Source organism: Coregonus clupeaformis, chromosome 1 (genome assembly GCF_020615455.1).
Source record: "Coregonus clupeaformis isolate EN_2021a chromosome 1, ASM2061545v1, whole genome shotgun sequence".
NCBI classification, from domain to species: domain Eukaryota; kingdom Metazoa; phylum Chordata; class Actinopteri; order Salmoniformes; family Salmonidae; genus Coregonus; species Coregonus clupeaformis.
In genome coordinates this window covers 25,040,208-25,065,777 of record NC_059192.1, presented here as the reverse complement: position 1 = coordinate 25,065,777, position 25,570 = coordinate 25,040,208, and the positions used below count along the sequence as shown (strand labels likewise).

The 25,570-nt window shown below is 42.3% G+C and overlaps 1 protein-coding gene across 2 annotated transcripts; it reads right to left on the bottom strand.

The window, feature by feature from the left end:
• Positions 1-11,839: 11,839 nt before the first annotated feature.
• LOC121560247 (alpha-N-acetylglucosaminidase-like) lies at positions 11,840-24,953 on the bottom strand. Of its 2 annotated transcripts, XM_041873357.2 has the most exons (7): positions 24,712-24,953; positions 24,468-24,495; positions 16,225-16,372; positions 15,719-15,865; positions 14,014-14,099; positions 13,609-13,865; positions 11,840-13,311 (listed from the first exon to the last, which is right to left on the bottom strand). In XM_041873357.2, exons 1-7 carry the CDS (start codon positions 24,875-24,877, stop codon positions 12,104-12,106), a joined length of 2,040 nt encoding a protein of 679 aa, XP_041729291.1. In that variant the 5' UTR covers positions 24,878-24,953; the 3' UTR covers positions 11,840-12,103. The 2 variants fall into 2 exon arrangements, with proteins under 2 accessions (XP_041729291.1, XP_041729228.1); XM_041873294.2 differs by having other exon boundaries at positions 24,468-24,953.
• Positions 24,954-25,570: the final 617 nt, after the last annotated feature.

Here is a 25,570-nt window from a genome sequence, read left to right as displayed (position 1 = left end):
GAGCGTGACATCATAGCCTACCGTATTTAATCTCAGAGCCTATACCAAGACGTGCGATAGAAATACAATAATATATTGATAAACATATTGAACAGTTCTTATTTTGCATAGAAGTGTGGGCTGTAGTATTTACTTTTAAATTATTTGAATAGACAATCAATCATGCAGAATGCGCGGCCAGTATTAGGCACTCGCTATAGGCGGCATGCATTTTTAGTTTGAAAAAGTCACTGCAAAAATATGAAAACATTCTGCCCACACCTCTACAGAAATGTGATAAAATGTGCTATTGTGCTTTCTTGTAGAAACTGACACGGCCCAGTTCCAACACTTTCAAATCATAGGGGAGAGTGGGTTAAGTTGAGCTGAAGGGGTAAATTGAGCCAATGGCAAGTTGAGCAAATTGTGTTTTCTTCCTAGGTGTAATGCAAGGCATTATCACTGGGATACGAGGTAACAACAGGGCCTGGCCTATGTTAAAAGTACAAAGTGTTTGTTAGGTGTTAAGCCTATATTAAAATAGGCTTACAATTATTAAAAGACAAAAACAGCAAGTTAGGGTGTTTTTGTTACTATAAAAAGTGAATGGGGGGCGATTCCAGGTGGGGTAGTAATGTTCGTTCATGAGCAAACAAATATAGTGTGGCTCTGATTTGGATAAATCACAATCTGTTCTATACGCAAATCCTAGAATCTCCATGTACGCCAGAATTTAGTAAGAAATGTATGCACGGTTGATAAATGAGGCCCCTGGAGAGATGTTGAGCTATGAGACAGAGGCGAAAAGGAACTTGGCATGAAATCCCCTGTGGAAACAAACAGAGAAGAGCAAACAAAGATGAACAACACAAACTAAAAGACTACACTAGACATCTAATGCTCACTAACTAGGCCTAACCCTTTATAACTACACTAAACAAAAATATAAACGGAACATGTAAAGTGTTGGTCCCATGTTTCATGAGCTGAAATAAAAAAAAATCCCAGAAATGTTCCATACATTTTCTGCACAAATTTGTTTACATCCCTGTTAGTGAGCATTTAGCCTTTGCCAAGATAATCCATCCACCTGACAGGTGTGACATATCAAGAAGCTGATTAAACAGCATGATAATTTCACAGGTGCACCTTGTGCTGGGGACAATAAAAGACCACTTTAAAATGTTCATTTTTGTCACACAACACAACGCCACAGATATCTCAAGTTTTGAGGGAGCTTGCAATTGGCATGCCAACTGCAGGAATGTCCACCAGAGCTGTTGCCAGAGAACTGATTGTTAATTTGTCTACCATAAGCTGCCTCCAACGATGTTTTAGATAATTTGGCCTTACGTCCAACCGGCCTCACAACCGCAGACCACGTGTAACCACGCCAGCCCAGGACCTCCACATTCGGCTTCTTCACCTGCGGGATCGTCTAAAGGGGTTGGGCGGGTGCTGAGGAGTATTTCTGTCTGTAATAAAGACCTTTTGTGGGGAAAAACTCATTCTGATTGGCTGGGCCTGGCTCCCCAGTGGATGGGCCTGGCTGCCAAGTGGGTGGGCCTACGCCCTCCAAGGCCCGCCAATGTCTGCACCCCTGCTCAGTCATGTGAAATCCATAAATTAGGGCCTAATGTATTTATTTTAGGGCTGTCCCTGGGGCGGCAGGTAGCTTAGTGGTTAAGAGCGTTGTGCCAGTAACCGAAACGTCGCTGGTTCTAATCCCCGAGCCGACTAGGTGAAAAATCTGTTGATGTGCTCTTGAGCAAGGCACTTAACCCTAATTGCTCCTGTAAGTCGCTCTGGATAAGAGCGTCTGCTAAATGAATAAAATGTAAAAAAAATGTTAAATGTTAAAAAAATCTTGACCGAAAGTCGTGTGTTCTTTCGACCAATCAATTTTTAAATGTGTCTTTTTCCATATAAAATCACCTATATGCATTGAGCTTGTCTGATGCTTAAAGCTTACGGTTTGATGAAATAAGACAAATGCCTCGAGAGGGCGTCAGAGATCTAGGTAACCAGAAGAAAAAAACCTGACCCAACTTTCTCCTCCTGCTCCCGCTGGCTTCACGAGGAGTCGGCAACCTTTCTCATGTGGAATGCCAATTTATTTTACAATTTCTACTGATCTGCATGCCAGTTATGGTTTTCATATGCACATTTTTAATTGAATTTATGTCTTCATGTCTCAAAATCATTGTCATGTGGTTAATCAAAATTATATCCAAATCAAAATGTTACAGACCTAAAAAGTAACTTCTATTGCCATTGCCAACTGCGTAAAAATAGCCAATATATAGCCAACAAATACTAACATTGCAGCCTACAGGTTGAAAATATCCTGATAAAAGTAAATATCCTATCAATCGCATTGGCTACACATGGCCTGTCTGCAACAAACTTGAAACATTGTATCATATACACACCTGTTCTGAAAGGCCCCAGAGTCTGCAACACCACTTAGCAAGGGGCACCACCAAGCAAGCGGCACCATGAAGACCAAGGAGCTCTCCAAACAGGTCAGGGACAAAGTTGTGGAGAAGTACAGATCAGGGTTAGGTTATAAAAAATATCAGAAACTTTGAACATCCCACAGAGCACCATTAAATCCATTATAAAAAATTGAAAGAATATGGCACCGCAACAAACCTGCCAACAGAGGGCCGCCCACCAAAACTCACAGACCAGGCAAGGAGGGCATTAATCAGAGAGGCAACAAAGAGACCAAAAATAACCCTGAAGGAGCTGCAAAGCGCCACAGCGGAGAATGGAGTATCTGTCCATAGGACCACTTTAAACCGTACACTCCACAGAGCTGGGCTTTACGGAAGAGTGGCCAGAAAAAAAGCCATTGCTTAAAGAAAAAAATAAGCATGTGGGAAACTCCCCAGACATATGGAAGAAGGTACCCTGGTCAGATGAGACTAAAATTGAGCTTTTGCCATCAAGGAAAACATTACGTCTGGCACAAACCCAACACCTCTCATCACCCCGAGAACACCATCCCCACAGTGAAGCATGGTGGTGGCAGCAGCATCATGCTGTGGAGATGTTTTTCCCCATCGGCAGGGACCGGGAAACTGGTCAGAATTGAAGAAATGATGGATGGCACTAAATACAGGGAAATTCTTGAGAGAAACCTGTTTCAGTCTTCCAGAGATTTGAGACTGGGACGGAGGTTCACCTTCCAGCAGGACAATGACCCTAAGCATACTGCTAAAGCAACACTCGACTTGAAGATTGATACACACCAGCGGAACCCATCCAACTTGAAGGAGCTGGAGCAGTTTTGCCTTGAAGAATGGGCAAAAGTCCCAGTGGCTAGATGTTCCAAGCTTATAGAGACATACCCAAAGAGACTTGCAGCTGTAATTGCTGCAAAAGGTGGCTCTACAAAGTATTGACTTTGGGGGGGTGAATAGTTATGTACGCTCAAGTTGTTTTTTTTGTCTTATTTCTTGTTTCACAAAAAAAATTATTTTGCATCTTCAAAGTGGTAGGCATGTTGTGTAAATCAAACGATACAAACCCCCCCAAAAATCAATTTTCATTCCAGGTTGTAAGACAACAAAATAGGAAAAATGCCAAGGGGGGGTGAATACTTTCGCAAGCCACTGTAAACAGTACCAGCACCCAAAATTAGTACCGGAACCTATTTCAGTTCAAGTCAAGCACTGATAAGAAGTAATCAGGTAGGCCTATTTTATGACATTTCTATTGGATCAGAGCATGACATGTCTCTCTTTCAACCTCAAATGGTTATCGAAAATGAGAGCTGGAAAGATTTTTCAAATACATTGAGGAACTATTGTCATTCTCAATGGATGTAAAAACAGACTTTGCTTGCTGTTTGAGGTGAAGAAAACATTACTTTGAGAAGCTCCACAGGTCATTAGTGGTGGTGCATTAAGCCAATCAGAAATGCTATCAGATCCCCAAATGGGCACACTTATATGCCTACATATGCACGCAGGCCAGGTAGCCTATATGCCTACTTCTATACGTGCACGTCCTTACTCAACATTGACAGGAGCGCTCCAAACAAAAGCCAATGACTAAATTGACAGAACTCGTAAATGGAATGAAATAAACCAAAACTTGTTTCTCACAAGTGTAGCATAGGTTGTGCACTCTGCAAACAATGTGTCCATTCCGACAATGAGAACAGGAAGATTGGAATAATAGTATTGAATGCATTAAAATAAATTACCATAGCCAAAGTAACAAACATTGTAGATTAGAAATTCTAGGAATTAACGGTAAATGTACTACTGGTGATATATGTAATGGGGAATTGATATACACTAACAATCAAAACGCAAACTATTCACAAAATGAAGTTATGAAACAAGGAATGTGCACAAATTGGTGGGAGAGAGCGCATTCTGGAGAAAGAAGTGAATTGTGGATCTGGGCAGAATTTGGGGAGGCGCATGGCGATGAGGTAGAGAGCTCGATTTAGCCTCTGGAGGCTCAGCAATTGCATTACACCCTCCATATGAGAGTATCCTACCACATGTCGGATCAAGCATAAATTGGCTTTTAGTCTAGGCCTCTGCAATAGATTAGTTCACTGAGATGGCCGCAAATATATATCCTGATATACAGTACCAGTCAAAAGTTTGGACACCTACTCATTCCTGGGTTTTTCTTTATTTTTACTATTTTCTACATTGTAGAATAATAGCGAAGACAACAAAACTATGAAATAACACATATGGAATCATGTAGTAATCAAAAAAGTGTTAAACAAATCAAAATATGTTTTATATTTGAGATTCTTCAAATAGCCACCCTTTGCCTTGATGACAGCTTTGTACACCTGGCATTCTTTTCCAACAGTCTTGAAGGAATTCACACATATGCTGAGCACTTGTTGGCTGCTTTTCCTTCACTCTGCGGTCCGACTCATCCCAAAACATCTCATTTGGGTTGAGGTCGGGGGATTGTGGAGGCCAGGTCATGTGATGCAGCACTCCATCACTCTCCTTCTAGGTAAAATAGCCCTTACACAGCCTGGAGGTGTGTTGGGCCATTGTCCTGTTGAAAACAAATGATAGTCCCACTAAGCCCAAACCAGATGGGATGGCGTATCGCTGCAGAATGCTGTGGTAGCCATGCTGGTTAAGTGTGCCTTGAATTCTAAATAAATGACAGTGTCAAAGCACACCCACACCATAACACCACCTCCTCCATGCTTTACGGTGGGAAATACACAAGCAGAGATCATCCAGTCACCCACATCGCATCTCACAAAGCCACGGCAGTTGGAACCAAAAATCTCCTTATTGGTGTCCTTTTAGTAGTGGTTTCTTTGCAGCAATTCGACCATGAAGGCCTGATTCACACAGTCTCCTCTGAACAGTTGATGTTGAGATGTGTCTGTTACTGGAACTCTGAAGCATTTATTTGGGCTGCAATTTCTGAGGCTGGTAACTCTAATGAACTTATCCTCTGCAGCAGAGGTTACTCTGGTTCTTCCATTCCTGTGGCGGTCCTCATGGGAGCCAGTTTCATCATAGCGCCTGATGGTTTTTGCGACTGCACTTGAAGAAACGTTCAAATTTCTTGAAATGTTCTGTATTGACTGACCATGTCTTAAAGTAACGATGGACTGTTGTTTCTCTTTCCTTATTTGAGCTGTTCTTACCATAATAATGAACTTGGTCTTTTACCAAATAGGGCTATCTTCTGTATACCTAAAATATATTTTGATTAGTTTTAAATGTTTTTTGGTTACTACATGATTCCATATGTGTTATTTCATAGTTGTCATGTCTTCACTATTATTATTTTACAATGTGGGAAAAAAATAACAATTAAAGAAATCGTTCAATGAGTAGGTGTGTCCAAACTTTTGACTGGTACTGTATGTATGTATGTATGTATGTATGTATGTACAGTGGGGAAAAAAAGTATTTAGTCAGCCACCAATTGTGCAAGTTCTCCCACTTAAAAAGATGAGAGAGGCCTGTAATTTTCATCATAGGTACACGTCAACTATGACAGACAAATTGAGAAAAAGAAATCCAGAAAATCACATTGTAGGATTTTTAATGAATTTATTTGCAAATTATGGTGGAAAATAAGTATTTGGTCACCTACAAACAAGCAAGATTTCTGGCTCTCACAGACCTGTAACTTCTTCTTTAAGAGGCTCCTCTGTCCTCCACTCGTTACCTGTATTAATGGCACCTGTTTGAACTTGTTATCAGTATAAAAGACACCTGTCCACAACCTCAAACAGTCACACTCCAAACTCCACTATGGCCAAGACCAAAGAGCTGTCAAAGGACACCAGAAACAAAATTGTAGACCTGCACCAGGCTGGGAAGACTGAATCTGCAATAGGTAAGCAGCTTGGTTTGAAGAAATCAACTGTGGGAGCAATTATTAGGAAATGGAAGACATACAAGACCACTGATAATCTCCCTCGATCTGGGGGCTCCACGCAAGATCTCACCCCGTGGGGTCAAAATGATCACAAGAACGGTGAGCAAAAATCCCAGAACCACACGGGGGGACCTAGTGAATGACCTGCAGAGAGCTGGGACCAAAGTAACAAAGCCTACCATCAGTAACACACTACGCCGCCAGGGACTCAAATGCTGCAGTGCCAGACGTGTCCCCCTGCGTAAGCCAGTACATGTCCAGGCCCGTCTGAAGTTTGCTAGAGTGCATTTGGATGATCCAGAAGAGGATTGGGAGAATGTCATATGGTCAGATGAAACCAAAATAGAACTTTTTGGTAAAAACTCAACTCGTCGTGTTTGGAGGACAAAGAATGCTGAGTTGCATCCAAAGAACACTATACCTACTGTGAAGCATGGGGTGGAAACATCATGCTTTGGGGCTGTTTTTCTGCAAAGGGACCAGGACGACTGATCCGTGTAAAGGAAAGAATGAATGGGGCCATGTATCGTGAGATTTTGAGTGAAAACCTTCTTCCATCAGCAAGGGCATTGAAGATGAAACGTGGCTGGGTCTTTCAGCATGACAATGATCCCAAACACGCCGCCCGGGCAACGAAGGAGTGGCTTTGTAAGAAGCATTTCAAGGTCCTGGAGTGGCCTAGCCAGTCTCCAGATCTCAACCCCATAGAAAATCTTTGGAGGGGAGTTGAAAGTCCGTGTTGCCCAGCGACAGCCCCAAAACATCACTGCTCTAGAGGAGATCTGCATGGAGGAATGGGCCAAAATACCAGCAACAGTGTGTGAAAACCTTGTGAAGACTTACAGAAAACGTTTGACCTGTGTCATTGCCAACAAAGGGTATATAACAAAGTATTGAGAAACTTTTGTTATTGACCAAATACTTATTTTCCACCATAATTTGCAAATAAATTCATTAAAAATCCTACAATGTGATTTTCAGGAATTTTTTTTCTCATTTTGTCTGTCATAGTTGACGTGTACCTATGATGAAAATTACAGGCCTCTCTCATCTTTTTAAGTGGGAGAACTTGCACAATTGGTGGCTGACTAAATACTTTTTTTCCCCACTGTATGTATGTATGTATGTATGTATGTATGTATGTATGTATGTATGTATGTATGTATGTACAGTGAGGGAAAAAAGTATTTGATCCCCTGCTGATTTTGTATGTTTGCCCACTGACAAAGAAATGATCAGTCTATAATTTTAATGGTAGGTTTATTTGAACAGTGAGAGCCAGAAAAACAAAACAAAAATCCAGAAAAACGCATGATGTTACAAATTGATTTGCATTTTAATGAGGGAAATAAGTATTTGACCCCCTCTCAATCAGAAAGATTTCTGGCTCCCAGGTGTCTTTTATACAGGTAAGCTGAGATTAGGAGCACACTCTTAAAGGGAGTGCTCCTAATATCAGCTTGTTACCTGTATAAAAGACACCTGTCCACAGAAGCAATCAATCAGATTTCAAACTCCCCACCATGGCCAAGACCAAAGAGCTCTCCAAGGATGTCAAGGACAATATTGTAGACCTACACAAGGCTGGAATGGGCTACAAGACCATCGCCAAGCAGCTTGGTGAGAAGCTGACTACAGTTGGTGCGATTATTCGCAAATGGAAGAAACACAAAAGAACTGTCAATCTCCCTCGGCCTGGGGCTCCATGCAAGATCTCACCTCGTGGAGTTGCAATGATCATGTGAACGGTGAGGAATCAGCCCAGAACTACACGGGAGGATCTTGTCAATGATCTCAAGGCAGCTGGGACCATAGTCACCAAGAAAACAATTGGTAACACACTACGCCGTGAAGGACTGAAATCCTGCAGCGCCCACAAGGTCCCCCTGCTCAAGAAAGCACATATACAGGCCCGTCTGAAGTTTGCCAATGTTTGAAAATGTTAACTGTGTTAGAGCGTTCTCAACAAACACTATTTTTAGACCAGGTAGCCATTACTCTTTCCAAAGTCAAAACAGAACTTAATTTATTAGATAAGACAGAGAGCAGAATTTGCCATCCATCAAGTAAGACTCAACCATTATTTCCATGGTAATCGTCCCAGTCATTTACTGGCCAACAAGCTAAGCAGTAATGATCAATTGGCTGATAATAGCAACTATTGAATCTGAAACAGGGTAATTACTATCAGAACACAAATTAATCAAATATTCTCCCGCTTCTATAAAGAACTGTACACCTCTGATTGTAAATCCACACCAAGCCAGACTATGTCCATTCTAAAATAATGAAGAACTCCTCTCTCAACAGAAGAAGCCAGCTCACTGGGAGCCCAGATCTCTCTCAATGAACTCAAAAGGGCATTGGATAGCATGAATAAAGCCAAATCACCTGGGTGATTCACCCTGAGGTCTTTAAAATGTGGGAATCAATTAGGTCCACTATTGCTCAAAATAATTAATACAGCCATTAACAAAGGTTCATTTGGGAGAGATGTGAATACAGCAGTAATTTCACTTTTATAAAAAAAAGGTAAGGATGCCACCCAGTGTTCTAACCATCGCTCCCCATCATTGATAAACACAGATATTAAACTGTTTTCTAAAATGTTGTTGTCTCAAGACTTATTTACCCAAATTGGTCCACACTGACCAAAACGGGTTTGTTAAAAAGGCGTTTATCCTCGGATAATCACCATCGACTATTACATATCTTAGATGCTTCATCAGAAACAACAGCTCCTTAGAATGGTCATATCTCTTTTCTGTCTTGGAACACATGGGAATAGGCTCCAATTTCATTAATATCATTAAAATACTATATGTCAATCCTTCCAACCATAGTTATAAACAGGCAGTATCTGCTCTGCTGTATTCAGAATCAATATAAGAAGCAGACAAGGCGATCCAATTTCGCCTTTGCTATTCTTATCCATGGAACCCCTGGCCAAGGCAATTCGTCAAACCTACTTCTAGACAATGTATCTTAAAATCGCACCCTAACGCTTTGAAGAGCTATAAAATTAAACTAACCAATTCAGCCCTACTGCCTCTCAAGGCACCGATGGAGGACTCCATCTTTACTTATGGAATCACAATAGTTTCCCATTTTAAATATTTGGGAGTAGAATGCTCCCCCTTCTGACTATTGGGATAAAATGCATATTGCGGTACAAAGAGGGAAAGACGTAGACTATCTGTGCCAAACGTTCAACTGTATTTCCAGGCACTAGCATTTCATCACATCCTAAATTGGTTTAGACATGATTATTCTGCCCCCTGGCTGAGTATAGAGAGAAATATGGTGTCTGCTATTGCCCCGGAAGACATGGTCTTCACTGATACTGTAAATCCCTTAAACAATGTAAACTACACTTTGGTCCCATTATTGCTCACACAATTTCTATTTGGCGCAAAATTGAAAAACAATGTAACTGGGAATCAAAATGGCATGCCCATACTCCCAACATTTCACAATAAAGCCTTGCGATCCGGAGAGCGGCCTTTTGCATCCCACCAATGGTCCAAATGTGGAATCCGTACCCTTATCGATATCATGAACAGTAATGGTTTGAGAACATTCCAAGATTTGAAAGACACATTCACATTACCAGGCAATTCCCTTTTTCTATATTTACAACTTAGGTCAGCTATGCTGGCCTATGGAGTCCCTTGGGAAACCCAACTACCGAACCATCCAATGATGGGATTTATAAATAAATTATCTGGGCTGAGTGTACAAAACATTACGAACACTGCTATTTTCATGACAGACTGACCAAGTGAAAGCAATGATCCCTTATTGATGTAATTTGTTAAATCCACTTCAAATCTGTTTAGATGAAGGGGAGGAGACCGGTTAAAGAATGATTTTTAAGCCTTGAGACATGGTTTGTGTATGTGTGCCATTCAGGGGGTGAATGGGGTATTGTAGTAGGTGCCAGGCACATCGGTTTGTCAAAAACTGCAACCGTGCTGGGTTTTTCCACACTCAACAGTTTCCCGTGTGTACGCAACATTAAGAACACCTTCCTAATATTGAGTTGCACCGCCTTTTGTCCACAGAACAGCCTCAATTCGCCGGGGCATGGACTCTAGGTGTCAAAAGCGTTCCACAGGGATGCTGGCCCATGTTGACTCCAATGCTTCCCACAGTTGTGTCAAATTGGCTGGATGTCCTTTGGGTGGTGGACCATTCTTGATACACACAGGAAACTGTTGAGCATGAAAAACCTAGCAGCGTTGCAGTTTGTGACACACTCCAACCGTTGCGCCTGGCACCTACTACCATACCCCGTTCAAAGGCACTTCAATCTTTTGCCTATCCCATTCACCCTTTGAATGTCACACATACACAATCAATGTCTCAATTGTCTTAAGGCTTAAAAAAACTAATTTTAACCATTCTCCTCCCCTTCATCTACACTGATTGAAGTGGATTTAACAAGTGACATCAATAAGGGATCATAGCTTTCACCTGGATTCACCTGGCCTGTCTGTGTCATGGAAAGAGCAGGTGTTCCTAATGTTTTGTACACTCAATGTATAAATTAATGGCGCAAGTAAGTCATAATAATCTATGCTGGTTATAGTAATTTTTTCTGTGTTTTGTATGATTTTTGTACAACGGCTGATGAAACGAACACTATAAAAAAGTGTGAAAAAGTGTTATTTCCCGATAGTTGCTGGTTGAAAATACAACCCAGGACCTTCTATTCAGCAGGTTTTGTATGGGTTGTGGCTCGCCTCGTGTTTTTTCTCATCTCGTAGCATGGAGGCGAAATAAGATATTTGACCGATTAATAAAGAGACCTCTGCAAATAACAGCTAGTTTTTAGGTTACATATCCCTCCCATTATGCCTCTCTGCCTCTTTCCACAATCCTAACTGATTAATGCACCGCTCTGGACCCCTTCCCCGCTCCCAGACAGTCCTAGCAAAATGCTTGCTTGAGAAATAGTTGTGCTGAAAAGCTAATATATATATATATATATATATATATATATATATATATATATATATATATATATATATATATATATATATTTATATTATGTTAATGGTAAACTGCAATCAACTTAATTGTTACCCAGAAATTATTTGATATTGAGCCAAATACGGCTGCACTGGGCCAAGGGATAGTTCAGTGAAATGCATGCCAAGGCTCATATTTAAATATTTGTTTCCTTACCTTGAAAGCAGCCTAATTTCATGCCCAAATCATCTCCCTTTTTTTGTTTAAACCAAGTAATTGGTAAGCAATTAAGCAACACAATCCATTTAAGAGATCATTTGGTCATTACATTTAAAACATGCTAAATGATGATGATTGACTTACATTCGTTTTTGCTCTGAAAATGCAAATTTGACCATTTGTTGGCAATGGTAGTTTAACAAAACAGTTGCAGTCACTCCTTGTCCATAGACTGCTTCTAAGGTAAGAAAACAAATATCAAAATATGTAATTTTGCTGATCTCTCTCTTTAATGTCATCATAGGTTATTGTTCTTTTTCCTTACACATTTAACAACATTTGTTTGGATGTTTCATCTTCAATATGTACATTTGTATGCTGCTCTAGTAATCTCAACAATCCACAATATAATTATTTACAAAACAAAAAGGGTATTTTGAGCCTCTGAGTGCATTCTACAGCAAAGTGATGGGGGGGGAGACATTCTTCTCGCTGTGAAAGGAGATAGTCTTTCGGCAGATTACCGACAGGCTCACTTTAGTCTCTTCAAAGCATGTGGATAATACTTGAGGAAGATTCTGCTGACTATGTTGTAGGTGTCCCCCTGTGGTTTGGAGGGGTACTTCCGGTTGTTGAAAACAAAGCCCTTCTCCACCTGGAAGACGGCCTGGTTGAAAGCGTCTTGCCTGAAGGGTCGGCCTCTCTCCAGGCACTCCACCAGGGTGTTAACAAACAGGCTCCATCGCTGGGAGTAGTAGTCTTCCATCAGGCCGCCCCACTCCTTGCTGGCATAGTCCAGAATGTTGCCCTCGGGCCCCCACAGGGTGATCTGGTTCCTGGCATTCATGTCGTACAGCCGAGCCTCCGCCTCATCCAGGGCCAGGGAGTGTGCCCGATCCAACCACGTCCCCAGCAGGAAGTGGCTGTTGCTGGACAGCAGGCGCTCCAGCTCGGGGAGGAGGTCGTACACCAGCACACCACCCGCCGTAAGGAGTTCAGGAAGCTTCTGGGCCTGGAAGGCATCCCGGATCTCGCGGTAGTAGTCGGTGGTGAGAAGCTGCAGAACCTGCCGGGTGACGTCCACCAGGTCGTAGCGGAACGTCTCCCGGGCCATGAGAGGCCAGGCCGCCTGGTACAACAGCCTCCAGGCCTCGTACAGGTCGGCCCGCTGGTACCACACCTCCGTGTTCATGTGCAGCGAGGGCCGGTGCACCAGCGGACTGTGGTTGTGGTTCTTGTAGTGGGGCACGGTGCAATTGTAAATGCTAGCAAAAAGCAGTCTCCAAGCGGCTGTCAGGTTCTCGTGGGTGCTGCCGTAGCGGCGAACCGCATACAGCGACACCCACTTGGCCAGGTTGACTGGCTCTTTGCGCCACGCCAACTCGCTCATCAGCTCGTACACCACAGGGTTCTGCTCAATGCCCTCCGGCGCCAGCCCGAGCCCAACCAGGGTGGAGTTGGGGAAGGCGAGTGCATCGAACGGCCCAGAGTTGATGCTCTCCACCGTGCCAAAGAGCCCGCTGTTGCCGCCAAAGTTGTGAAGCATGCACCATATGAAGGGCTGGCCGTAGAAAGACTTGGTTAAGGAGAAAGCCGGCGTGGACTCTGCAAACAAGTCCAGCACGATCATCCGACCGATGGGAACTCCGTGCAGAAGGGCCTGAATCTGGGCAGGCTTCCAGAATGCTGTGTCATACACAAAGAGCCAGCCCTGCATCAGCCAAATGGCCCGGGGATCCACTGGAGACAAAAACAGATTTTGGGGTGAGGGAGAAGAAAGGCAGAGCTCTTTTTATGGGCAAGGGGTCTGTGTACAACCCCCACCGGTGGCACTATGGCCGGTCAGCCTGGGGTTATGAAACTAGGACAATTACATTAATTACAACCCAATGTATACTGCCATTTGAACAGCCCGCTCACTGACGTGACCGGCATTCCCGGGTTGAGAAAAACTACTAACACGTTAGCGGCAAACAAAGCTAGTGTCCGCTAATGAACAGACTGCAGTTTTTGCGTCGTTCGGCGTGCACGTCTCACCTGAGGTCATTGTGGCGAAGACGGCGCGGCTGACCGCGGACAAGTAGGTGGGGTCCGAGGAGGTCGGCGTCATCTCGTTGAAGGTGTCTGTGTTGTAGATGTGGTCTGTGCCAAACTGCTTGACCAGCTGAGACAGGAACAGGGAGCCGATCGAATGGAAGAGGGGGTCACGGGGGTCCAGGGTGTAGGCGCAGGAGTAGCTGCAGTTGAAATGGCTCCAGGGCGCCAGTTTGGTCACGTTGGCTTTCGGAAAGAGCCTAGGAAATGGAACAAACAAGGACTGAACAATCCAGGAAAACATTGTTGCCGAGCACATTGATCTTAACTGATTCAAATATTCCAACAACAACAAATATATAACGGAAGCCAAGGATTGAGGAAACAGTTTTGAATCAGCAGTCATACCTGGCGATGCCCTGAGGCACAATCCCAGAGAAAGCCGGCAGGACAGGCAGCATTCCAAAGGATCTCATTCGGTCTAAAATCTTGAACTGGAGTGCAGAAGAAATATATAACATATTGACCCAGTCAAAGTTTGGACACACCTACTCATTCAAGGGTTTTTCTTAATGTTTTACTATTTTCTACATTGTAGAATAATAGTGAACATATCAAAACTAACACATATGCAATCATGTAGTAACCAGAAAAGTGTTAAACAAATCAAAATATATTTTATATTTGAGATTCTTCAAATAGCCACCCTTTGCCATGATGACAGCTTTGCACACTCTTCGCATTCTCTCAACCAGCTTCATGAGGTAGTCACCTGGAATGCATTTCAATTAACAGGTGCAACTTGTTAAAAAGTTATTTTGTGGAATTTCTTTCCTTCTTAATGTGTTTGAGCCAATCAGTTGTGTTGTGACAAGGTAGGGGTGGTATACAGAAGATAGCCCTATTTGGTAAAATACCATATTATTAGTTTCTCTTTGCTCAAATAAGCAAAGAGAAACAACAGTCCATCATTACTTTAAGACATGAAGGTCAGTCAATCCGGAAAATTTCAAGAACTTGGAACGTTTCTTCAAGTGCAGTCACAAAAACCATCAAGCGCTATGATGAAACTGGCTCTCATGAGGACCGCCACAGGAAAGGAAGACCCAGAGTTACCTCTGCTGCAGAGGATAAGTTCATTAGAGTTACCAGCCTCAGAAATTGCAGCCCAAATAAATGCTTCACAGAGTTCAAGTAACAGACACATCTCAACATCAACTGTTCAGAGGAGACTGCGTGAATCAGGCCTTCATGGTCGAATTGCTGCAAAGAAACCACTACTAAAGGACACCAATAATAAGAAGAGACTTGCTTGTGCCAAGAAACATAAGCAATGGACATTAGACTGGTGGAAATCTGTCCTTTGGTCTGATGAGTCCAAATTTGAGATTTTTGGTTCCAACCGCCGTGTCTTTGTGAGACGCAGAGTAAGTGAACGGATGATCTCTGCATGTGTCGTTCCCACCGTGAAGCATGGAGGAGGAGGTGTGATGGTGCTTTGCTGGTGACACTGTCATTTATTTAGAATGCAAGGCACACTTAACCAGCATGGCTACCACAGCATTCTGCAGCGATACGCCATCCCATCTTGTTTGCGCTTAGTGGGACTATCATTTGTTTCTCAACAGCACAATGACCCAAAACACACCTCCAGGCTGTGCAAGGGCTATTTGACCAAGGAGAGTGATGGAGTGCTGCATCAGATGACCTGGCCTCCACAATCACCTGACCTCAACCCAATTGAGATGGTTTGGGATGAGTTGGACCGCACCATCTCAAGAATGTTGGAAAAGCATTCCTCATGAAGCTGATTGAGAGAATGCCAAGAGTGTGCAAAGCTGTCATCAAGGCAAAGGGTGGCTACTTTGAAGAATCTCAAATATAAAATATATACTTTTTTTAACACTTTTTTGGTTACTACATGATTCCATATGTGTTATTTCATAGTGTTGATGTCTTCACTATTATTCTACAATGTAGAAAATAGTACAAATAAAGAAAAACCCTTGATGAGTAGGTGTTTCCAATCTTTTGACTGGTAGTGTATATCATTATTATTCCAAATGCAGGGGGGAACCCATGTTTGTATGTAGACCAATCAAAATGCTAGTACTTGGAGGTAGAGCTGCTTCACATGCCAGGACTGTGGTAGGGGTCCGCCCCACTGGAACAGGTTCCCCATACGGTTCCAAGCTAGGAAGGCGGGGCCGGTGAAGAAGTGGTCAATTTCAGTCTGGTTCAGCCCCAGTGAGAGGTACACCTAATCCATCAAAAACAGCTAGATGTCAGAGTTGCCATTTTGAACACTGGTCTAAAATACAATACAGTTTTAGGACAAAATATGAGTTTAAATAGGAAAAAGATAGCAAAAAATTACTTTGCACTTTTACCTGGCATTACCCACACCTCTTAGTAGGAAATTAGTTGTAATACGCACTCCAGTTTGCTCCACCTCAGCACACACACACACACACACACACACACACACACACACACACACACACACACACACACACACACACACACACACACACACACACACACACACACACACACACACACACACACACACACACACACACACACACACACACACCACACAGTATGGGATCTTGTTACCTCTTGCCACAAGGCCTCTTGTCCAGTAAATGCCAAAGGCAGATTGATGCCATTGAGTGCCATCCAGTCGATCTCTCTCTGCCATCGTGGCCAGTCCCACCACACTGTGGAGTAACTCTGAGTGCATACGTTCTGATAGTACCTGAATCTGGAAACAAGAGAAAGACATTACCAGGGAGCTACACTGGGGCGTCTGGGAAAACATTGGTTTAGCTGCTACACTGGACCCATAACGTTTTTCCGGCGTCAGCAGAGCGCAAGCCACTTGATCAATTCTTGTGCGTGAGCCGCGTGTCGAATTATGGAAAATAGAATGCTGCTTACGTCCAGGTTTCATTTAAATGAATAGGAGCATCTCAAGCTTGGCAAAAGTTACGTGTCCAGTGTAGGAGGCCTGTTAGTCACTACATCAGGGGTCTACAACAGGTCGATCGCGAGCTACCAGAAGCAAAACAATTCTTAAAGTCCATAAACAAATGTATTTGTTCGCGCAAACTGTCAAACAAATCTCACAAATATCCAACAGTTTAAGCTCCTGGCTACTATCCAATCAAAGCCACATTTACATTATCCCACCGTGGTTAGACAAAATTGGCATAAAAAGCCAAACATACCACAATCTGTAAATTAATTTCAAGACATATTGCCAATATCAAGTTCAAAGTGGAATGAATCACATCGCGCACAGTCTGAACTTGAAGATGGGGGAAAAAGTAATGGCGTAAGCTGGATAGCTAGTGGCGCTATTACGGATGGGCTAATGGCTAAATACAAATCAAAAACGCATCCTTACCAGTTTAAAATCATCATGAGTGCCGAGGCTAAATCACACCGGCTCAAAAAGCACTGGTAGACAACAGTGTCAAGCCTCTCATTAAAAAGGTAATGCTGAAGGGAAATTTCACCGCTGCTCTTTCACAGGCTATTTTATGTTAATAACATATTAAAATGGGCAATGTGCCAAAGAATTTCCTCACTACATGCAAATGCGAGCATTTCTGCATCTCACCACTAGAAACAGGCCATCTGCATTTCCTGTTTGTAAGCAAACCCCAATATCCAGAATTTTACAGCGATTTCAGAACGTAGTACCACCCCTGCCGAGGTGGATCCAGTTGAGAATGGGTGTCAACACATAGCTAACGTTACTCACTGGACCGACCACTCGTTCATAGTTATTCGCAAGCTGATGGTCTATTTATTTTTGTGTTGACAACAACTGTCAAGTTTAGTCATGGTGTGGTGCTCAGTACCTGGATGTGCAAACTACAAGCAAGCAGAGGCTGCTGGGGTAACATTTCATTGGTTTTCTTACTAAGAGGTCGAGCAGAGGTAACGTAGCTAACTTAGCTAGCTAGCTAAAGAACTACATTTGTTTATCTAAACCAAATTCTAGCTAGCTTTCATAATACGCTGGGTAGACATTCCAAAGCAAATCTATGTAATTAGCCAGCTGCTATCTTGCGATGTGATTTGTAACTTTGCAAGCTAATGTTAGCTGCGTTAAGTTAGGTTAGCTACAGACTACCGGACCGTATCTAACTGTTAGCCTCTGCAGTAGTTAGTTGGCTAGCTAACTTGACTGGCCTATGTGTTCTATCTACAGTCCGATCCCGCCAACATCTGAGGTGGCATCAACATCAAGCTCAGCACCAGGAACTAGTGCAAGTCACCTTTGCTAAATCTTTCCTTGACTCCATGATGAGCAAATAAATACTCATTTTGTTACGTTACAGCCTTATTCTAAAATTGATTAAATACATTTAAAAATCATCAATCTACACACAATACCCCATAATCACAAAGCGAAAAACAGGTTTAGATATTTTTCCAAATGTATTACAAAGAAAAAACAGAAATACCTTATTTACATTAAGTATTCAGACCCTTTGCTATGAGACTCGAAATTGAGCTCAGGTGCATCCTGTTTCCATTGATCATCCTTGAGATGTTTCTACAACTTGGAGTTCACCTGTGGTAAATTCAAATGATTGGTCATGATTTGGAATGGCACACAACTGTCTATATAACGTCCCACAGTTGACAGTGCATGTCAGGGCAAAAACCAAGCCATGAGGTCGAAGGAATTGTCCACATAGCTCCGAGAAAGGATTCTGTCGAGGCACAGATCTAGGGAAGGGTACCAAAAAATGTCTGCAGCATTGAAGGTTCTCAAGAACACAGTGGCCTCCATCATTCTTAAATGGAAGAAGTTTGGAACCACCAAGACTCTTCCTAGAGCTAGCCCCCCGGCCAAACTGAGCAATCAGGGGAGAAGGGCCTTGGCAGGGAGGTGACCAAGAACCTGATGGTCACTCTGACAGAGCTCCAGCATTCCTCTGTGGAGATGGGAGAACCTTCCAGAAGGACAACCATCTCTGCAGCACTCCACCAATCAGGCCTTTATGGTCAGTAGCCATGCGGAAGCCACTCCTCAGTAAAAGGCACATGAGTTTGCCAAAAGACACCTAAAGGACTCAGACCATGAAAAACAAGATTCTCTGGTCTGATGAAACCAAGATTGAACTCTTTGGCCTGAATGCCAAGCGTCACGTCTGGAGGAAACCTGGCACCATCCCTATGGTGAAGCATGGTGGTGGTGGCAGCATCATGCTGTGGTGATGTTTTTCAGTGGCAGGGACTGGGAGACTAGTCAGGATCGAGGCAAAGATGAACGGGGCAAATTACATTTACATTTTAGTCATTTAGCAGACGCTCTTATCCAGAGCGACTTACAGTTAGTGAGTGCATACAATGTTTATTATTATTATTTTTTTATTTGGACATTACATTTATACTGGCCCCCCGTGGGAATCGAACCCACAACCCTGGTGTTGCAAACGCCATGCTCTACCAACTAAGCTACATCCCTGCCGGCCATTCCCTCCCCTACCCTGGACGACGCTGGGCCAATTGTGTGTGGGTTCGATTCCCACGGGGGGCCAGTATAAAAATAATGTCCAAATAAAAAAATAATAATAATAAACATTGTATGCACTCACTAACTGTAAGTCTGCTAAATGACTAAAATGTAAATTTACTTTGCTCCGTTCACCTTTGCCTCGATCCTGACTAGTCTCCCAGTGGGGGCCAGTATAAAAATAATGTCCAAACAAAAATAAAAAATAAGCCTGGATTCGAACCAGGATCTCTAGTGGCACAGCTAGCACTGCGATGCAGTGCCTTAGACCACTGCGCCACTCGGGAGACCATAATACCAAAGTACAGAGAGATCCTTAATGAAAACCTGCTCCAGCGTGCTCAGGACCTTAGACTGGGGCAAAGGTTCACCTTCCAACAGGACAACGACACTAAGCACACAGCCAAGACAACGCAGGAGTGGCTTCAGGACAAGTCTCTGAATGTCCTTGAGTGGCCCAGCCAGAGCCCGGACTTGAACCCGCTCTAACATATCTGCAGAGACCTGAAAGTAGCTGCGCAGCAACGCACCCCATCCAACCTGACAGAGCTTGAGAGAATCTGCAGAGAAGAATGGGAGAAACTCCCCAAATACAGGTGTGCCAAGCTTGTAGCGTCATACCCAAGAAGACTCGAGGCTGTAATCGCTGCCAAAGGTGCTTCAACAAAGTACTGAGTTAAGGGTCTGAATACTTATGCAAATGTGATTTCAGTTTTTTATTTTTAATACATTTGTAAACATTTGTAAAAACGTGTTTTGCTTCATCATTATGGGGTATTGTGTGTAGATTGATGAGGGGAAAAACGATTTAATCCATTTCAGAATAAGGCTGTAACGTAACAAAATGTGGAAAAAGTGAAGGGGTCTGAATACTTTCTGAATGCACTGTATACTGAGCTAGGTATAAACATGGTTTGTGTCTTGTGGTAATAGTTGGTGTGTTATTAGTAGGCTACAACGTCTACTGTAGTTCTCTGTATTATGGAGGCTTAGTTTATTGTTTATGCAAAGCTTAAAGTCTAAATTGGAGAAAAGCAGAGTTACTAGTAAGGAGATGTGTGGGTGACTGACTGGTGCCTGTTGGGGGTGGGTATTGTGTGTGAAGGTTAGTATGCATGATCTATTGACACGAGGGGGGGTGGGTATACATAGTACCTTGCTTGAGTGCGTATTGATTGGGACAAAGTAGTAAAATGTTGGCTAATCACTGACTAGTGTATGTTCTACAGACTAATCTTGCTGCTGAACTTGACACCAGCGTTAGTAATACAGATCCTGTAGACTCATTGGATGAAAGCTTCAGCCGGGAGCAAGCTCATGCTCAACATCATCTGATCTCAGCCAAATCATAATTGACCTACACTTCACTGGTGATGTCGAGTCATAGGAAAAACTGCCCCATGCTTGCCATGCACTTTACAATCCAACCACTGTGTGCATGATGACATAGCTGCGGTTAGCTGAGGTGCGACTAATGCACTATGGATAATTAAAGGGTACAAATGTCCACAGCCCTCACGGTAAACAAGGAAAACTCGATTGTAACAATGCTCCGTTCTTCACGCCCCACTGATTTTCGCTTTAAAGGGTCCGGCCACAGCACAAATGTCCACAGCCCTCACGATAAACAAGGAAAACTCGATTGTTACAATGCTCTGTTCTTCACCCCCCCACCTGATTTTCGCTGTGCCATAAAAGCAGCAGAAGAGAGCCAAAACACTGAACTGGTCATATGCAAACGCTGACACTCCGAGAGAGAGTACACACATATTTCACATGCAGGGTCAAACGGGAATGTGTGATGTATATTTTTCCCACGTTCACCGCTATTGTCTGCCGATTTAATGAACGAGCCTAGATTGTAACGAGCCTACGTAGGCAGGGGTCGTTACACTATCCTCAGTCTGTAGCGGTGCATTGGTAAAATCACGGAGGAAGCCAAGCCAGGAAAAAAAAGCCATATTACAACTTGTGTTGTGATAATTGCGTTGTTTGCTCTATTACCTGTTAGTTCATATCCCTTGCCACCGTGATATATAGGCCTTAGGCCGAGACAATAAGAAGACACAGCGGCAGAATACATTTAACCACACCTTTGTTTCATCACAAAACCGGAGAGCAACATCTGTCTGGTGAAGTCCACAAACAAACAGTTACATGACCTACTACAGAATGGTCAAGCAAGTTAATGTTTCAGACATTTTTCGGACTACTAAACAACTATTGATTTAGAACCACAGAGTTACCGCAAGTCGCAAAGAAAACAGGAGCTGCCTCCACTATTCCAGCACCATTTCAACTTCAATCTTTCAACATCACCTTATGCCTAGTCTACTACAGTGACAACTAAGATACCAAAAACAATTTAGTCCAGTCAACGTAAGCTAAATATGATGTAGGTGTCCATGGTACTGATTTCTGTGTGTGTACGTGCAAGTAAAAAAAAAACATGTTACACTCAGATACGCCAATGCCATCCTCCTCTCTTTCATGACTGTCATTCAGAATACACGTTTAGATTTTGTTGTCCTAGGTTACCTGGCTAAAATGCTTGCTCGCTAGCCTAACTTCCTTTCATGGGCAACGATGCACCAGGCCAGCTAGTTAACATTAGCCTACTACATATTGAACTTCCATGCTCTCAGGCCACGGGCACAATGTGTATGAATTTATGGTTGGATCAGAATCGCCATTATAATCATTGGCCAGTATGGAGAATTAAGTAAAACCACAAGTCCAAATCCCTATCTCCATCCATGGCTAATTTAGGAAAGGGACGATTTTATCTAGCTTGCTAGCCACAGGAGGACAACACAACAAGATGCAACAATTCCATTTTTTCTGTAAATGAAGTTTTGCTTGTGATTGGAGTGAAACCAAATCCAAACAGACTTCCCTTTAGGGCTGTCCCGGACTGAAAAAAAGTTTGTCAACCTCGAGTAATCTGTTCTTTCGACCGATCGGTCAAAATTTTAAAATTTGTATTTATTATTATCCCTATATAGACACACCCTATGTGTTTTAATAAAATCAACTATATGTAGGCTACTGAGCTTGTCTGATGCTTTAAGCACACTGTAATTAAATAATTAAGACACAAATGACTGGAGGGAGCCAGAGATCAAGATAGCCAAAACAAAAATAAAAACAACTGTTGGCCTTTGCAGATTCTGCTGTTATGCTCCTGCTGTTACGCTCCAAATAGGCTACACCAGGGGTCGGTTTATCTTACAATTTCTACCGATCTGCATGCCAGTTATGATTTTTATCTGCATATTTTCGTGGAATAGTTTCATTTAATTTATATTAAAGTCTTCGTATCTCAAAATTCTAAAATTAACTTATATTGCCATTGCCAACTATGTAAAAATAGCCTACATAGAGCCAACAAATAAAAACACTGCAGCTTGCAGGTAGAAAATATCCTGATAAAAATAAATATCCTATAAATCACATTGGCTACGCATGGCCTGTCTGTAAGGAACTTGAAATATTGTATCAACTATTAAGATGGGTCAGGCCTGAAGCTTGAGCTAGCAAACTTGCAAGATTGTATAAAATATTCTGGGCCCTCAGAGTTTCCTGCGACAGACACAGCTGTAGGCTATTTGCACAAGGGATAAGAAGTAATCAGGTAGGCCTATTTTATGACGTTTCCACCGGATCAGAGCATGACATTTTTCCCCCCTTCATGCTGAGTTATCAAAAGAGAGCTGCAAAGATTTTTCAAATAGGCTACGTTGAGGAACTATTGTCATTCTCAATGGATGTAAAAACTGACTTGCTGTTTGAGGTGAAGAAAAACGTTCCACACTGGTGGTGAGTTAAGACAATCAGAAATACTATCAGATCCCCAAATGGGCACATTTATAGGCCTACATTTGCACGCAGGCCAGGTAGCCCGTGCCTACTTCTATGTATAAATCAGGTGCGCGTCCTTACTCAACATTGACAGGAGCGCTACAAATTCAACAATTAATAAACTGACAACTCCTAAATGGAATGAAATAAACCAAAACCTGTTCCTCACAAGTGTAGCTTAGATTGTGCAAACAACGTGTCCACTTCGAAAATGAGAACGGTAAAAGACTGTTATAATAATATACTGAATGCATTAACAGAAATGACCGTAAACAAACACATGAGAAATTATGGGAATTAACGGTAAATGTACTACTGGTGAGCCATCCCCGTGGCCTATGCAATGGATTAGTCCACTGAGACAGGCGTGAATCAGACAGGTGTCTCATATGCCATGTTCCTTATGTTTCCAAAAACCATACTACAAGCGATGTGTGTTCACCTTCAGACTGAGCGTCTGGGCTCTTAACAAAAGTCCCCCCGGGAAGAAGATACATTCATCAATAGGCGGTAAAGATAGTTAGCGTCTATGAATGAGGTAACTTGCTCACTGCTCCAATAAGGATCTCACTAGGAGATCGTAACAAGCCAAGGGTTCTAAAGGCTGTATGTATGCACTGCATAGCGTTCTCATATTTGTGATGGAACTAGATTTCCACATCTGAGCTGCTTTTTAAAGCTTCTAAACCTAAATTGATAATCCCAACCATTCAATAAAAGACAGGCCCTATTTGAGATATTTGAATTAGTTAAACTCGAAAAATGTGTGTAAGATGCAAATTATATTGATAATGCACAATATGCCATTGAGTTCTGCATACATAGTTACATCCCGATGCAACCTGGTCTCAAAGCATTTCACATTATTCTGTACTTAAATCCAGACTCCATTTAGTATGATTTGTAATGTTTCGTATGGTATGTAATAATTTGTGGATGTCCATCACCCACTTCATATGATATGTTACAAATGACAATTCGTATTATATGTTACAAATTTGCTAAATGTACAATATGTTACAAATTTCAGAATGTACAATATGTTTTGAGTTTGCAAATGTATGATATGAATTCTAGCTAGGTGGCTAACATTTGCTAGCTGGCTAACGTTAGTTAGGTTAGGGTTATGTTTAGGAGTTAGGTTAAAGCGTTAAGGTTGGGGTTAGGGGAAGGGTTAGCTAACATGCTAAGTAGTTGCAAAGTAGCTCAAAAGTAGTAAGTAGTTGAAAAGTTGCTAATTAGCTAAAATTGTCCATGATGAGTTTCGAACTTGCAACTTTTGGGTTAGTAACCATAACCTTAAGTAACCATCTGTCTTATGTAACCATACCAAACATAACATATCTTACTAATTTTGTCAAGTATTTACGTTTACTATATTACGTCTAGTCTATGAGCCCAGATTGCCCTATTTCATCCTGTGAGGACTGTACTATCTCCACATAAAGTTTCGTTCACTTACCTGTGTTGGGTGCTGATGCGCAGTACGCCTGTGAGTTGCGGCAAAGGGCGAGGAATGTTTAGTTGATTACCTGACCACGATACGTGACAATTACAGAAGTATTTTAAGTAATTGTAAATCCCAGAGGCGACAGCCACCCCAGTGCTGCCTGTGGCTATGATTTTATTGTTTTTCGCCGACCGGAGCTCACATACTTCCAAACTATCATTGGATAAAGTTCTGTTGACTAACACTATGAACTCACGAGATCTATTTCCAAGTAGACGCCTCAGAAGTTCCACTACAGCTCTTCCCTGAGTCTTGTCGTTGGCTTGCGGTTTTAAATGCGCTAGAGTCTGAAACTCGCAATGTGCTGATAAATGAGAGACTACTACAAGTAAAGCAAGGCTATAAATATATTTAAATCTCATTTTGATCACAGTCAACTCAAGCAAAAGCGTTATATGCGTCCGTTAAATAAAATACGAGTTTGGTCAACTTGCAGGCAAACAGGAAGTTTTCGGTTTGTGGAAATACTCTGTGCCAATCAGAGTGTGATTTTTTTGGAGTCAATCAAAGTATAAAACCAATCACAGTCGAGAGGTTGTTAAATGGTAAAGTCACTGAAAATAATTGTAACCTGATGAAGTCTGATTGAGGAAATTAGATGTATTTGGAAGACATGTGCCTGTATTTAGGTATACAAAGGCCAAGGGAAATTCATCAGCAAAACGTCACAAATTATGTTATTTGCATTTTCATGGTTGGACCTACAGTAGGCCCTATATGTAAAAAATAAAAAAAGTCCGGACCTCTCAATCTGATTGGCGTTCACCCGCCCATTCCAACCAATCAGGACGCGTAGGCACTCCAGGGCCCCGCCTCCGACACTTCAATTCAAGTGCGTGTTTACATGCTGTCGCAAGAAGAAGAAATTGTTGTGCTGACGGGCTGGTTTTCTTTCACTAGTTACCCCCAGCCACAAAGTTTGTTAGGAAGAAGTTTGAAGCGTTGTTGCTAGCACTGTCTGGTTGTATTTACCACATGCATGCTACCTCGTCCAATTAGTATTGTTTAGTCATTGCTACAAGAGTATTTATTGAGTGCAACTAGCCTACTCATTA

What these genes read in the sequence shown, in the direction of transcription:
- LOC121560247 (XM_041873294.2), bottom strand. Translation starts at nt 24,877, where the DNA reads ATGAGATTTAAATATATTTATAGCCTTGCTTTACTTGTAGTAGTCTCT. An exon ending in AAGAGGCCTTGTGGCAAGAG is followed by an intron (nt 15,866 to 16,224) that starts GTAACAAGATCC and finishes TTGATGGATTAG; the next exon opens with GTGTACCTCTCACTGGGGCT. An exon ending in GTGCCTCAGGGCATCGCCAG is followed by an intron (nt 13,866 to 14,013) that starts GTATGACTGCTG and finishes TCCATTTCCTAG; the next exon opens with GCTCTTTCCGAAAGCCAACG.